General features: G+C 57.2%; 1 protein-coding gene across 1 annotated transcript in view; it reads left to right on the top strand.

The window, feature by feature from the left end:
• Positions 1 to 1,078, top strand: part of ETH_00042955 (cytochrome c oxidase, putative) — a gene marked incomplete at both ends in the record, with an annotated part of 1,781 nt that overhangs the window by 486 nt on the left and 217 nt on the right. Inside the window, 2 exons of the mRNA XM_013374137.1 lie at positions 69 to 149; positions 389 to 580. Coding sequence (XP_013229591.1) covers positions 69 to 149; positions 389 to 580 — 273 coding nt within the window. The remainder of the gene's footprint in view (positions 1 to 68; positions 150 to 388; positions 581 to 1,078) is intronic.

Below are 1,078 nucleotides of genomic sequence, written 5' to 3'. Positions count from 1 at the left end.
TGCTGCAGCAACAGCAGCAGCAGCAGCAGCAGCAGCAGCAAGAGCGGGTTTGTGTTTACTTGCTGCAGACACAGTCGAGGGCTTCGGAGGCCTTTACAGCAATTAGCGACGCAGAAAGCCCTTCAGTAGCTCAACATGACGATCAAGAGGTCTGCTGCTGCTGCTGCTGCTGCTGCTGCAGTCTGTTGCTCTCCTTGGTGCTGCTGCTGCAGTTGGTGCCGTTGCTGTTCTTGTTTGTGCTGCTGCAGTAATGCTGCTGCTGCAGCTTTGCTGGCGCTGCTGCAGCTGCGGCAGTTGCTGCTGTTCCTGTTGCTGCTGTTGCTGCTGCCTCATTCTGTCGCTTTTGCTTCTGCTGCTTCCGGCGCTGCTGGTGCTGCTGCTGCTGCAGGACGCAGCGTTTGCTGCTGAGATAAGCGCAATGGCGCTGGAGGCGCTGCAGCAGCCGCAGCAGCAGCAGCACAAAATTTTGGAAATGAAAGCTTACAGATTGGCCAGCAACAAAACAGATGGAGATGTTGCTGAAATTCTTTTCTTCACTTTGCTGCAGCAGCTAATGCTCACCGCCCCCAGAAGCAAAGAAGTAAACCCTAAACCCTAAACCCTAAACCCTAGCAGGCTCAGGGAGTGTTTTCTTTTTCTTGACTGCGGACTTGCTGCTGTTCAGCTGCAGCTACACCGCGCAGCTCGAAATGCTCGTCTGCTGCTGCTGCTGCTGCTGCTGCTGCTGCAGGGCTGGCAGCACTTTGTGGCGTCGAGGCGTTGCGCGACGCTGCTGTCTCCGTTCGTTGCTGCTGAGGACTCGCTGTCTTTGCTGCTGCTGTGGGGCCAGCTGCTGCGCTGCTGCAGCAGCAGCGAAATAGTGTTTACAGACTTAGAAGGAAAAGAGACAAAAGCCCCAAACCCTTTCGAGGGCCCCACAGGCTTCTGCCGTGCTGCTGAGCTGCTGCATGCTGCTGATCTTTTCGACGTTGATTCTTCTCTCCCGGCCTGGGTTGCTGCTGCTGCTGCTGCTGCTGCTGCTGCAGCAGGCGGGGCTTCGGACGGGGGGGCGCCAGCAGCAGCCACGAACGGCACGCAA

The sequence above is a fragment of the Eimeria tenella genome, genomic scaffold (assembly GCF_000499545.2).
Source record: "Eimeria tenella Houghton genomic scaffold, Eth_scaff1957, whole genome shotgun sequence".
Lineage (NCBI taxonomy): Eukaryota > Apicomplexa > Conoidasida > Eucoccidiorida > Eimeriidae > Eimeria > Eimeria tenella.
This window is presented reverse-complemented; position numbering and strand designations above follow the sequence as displayed.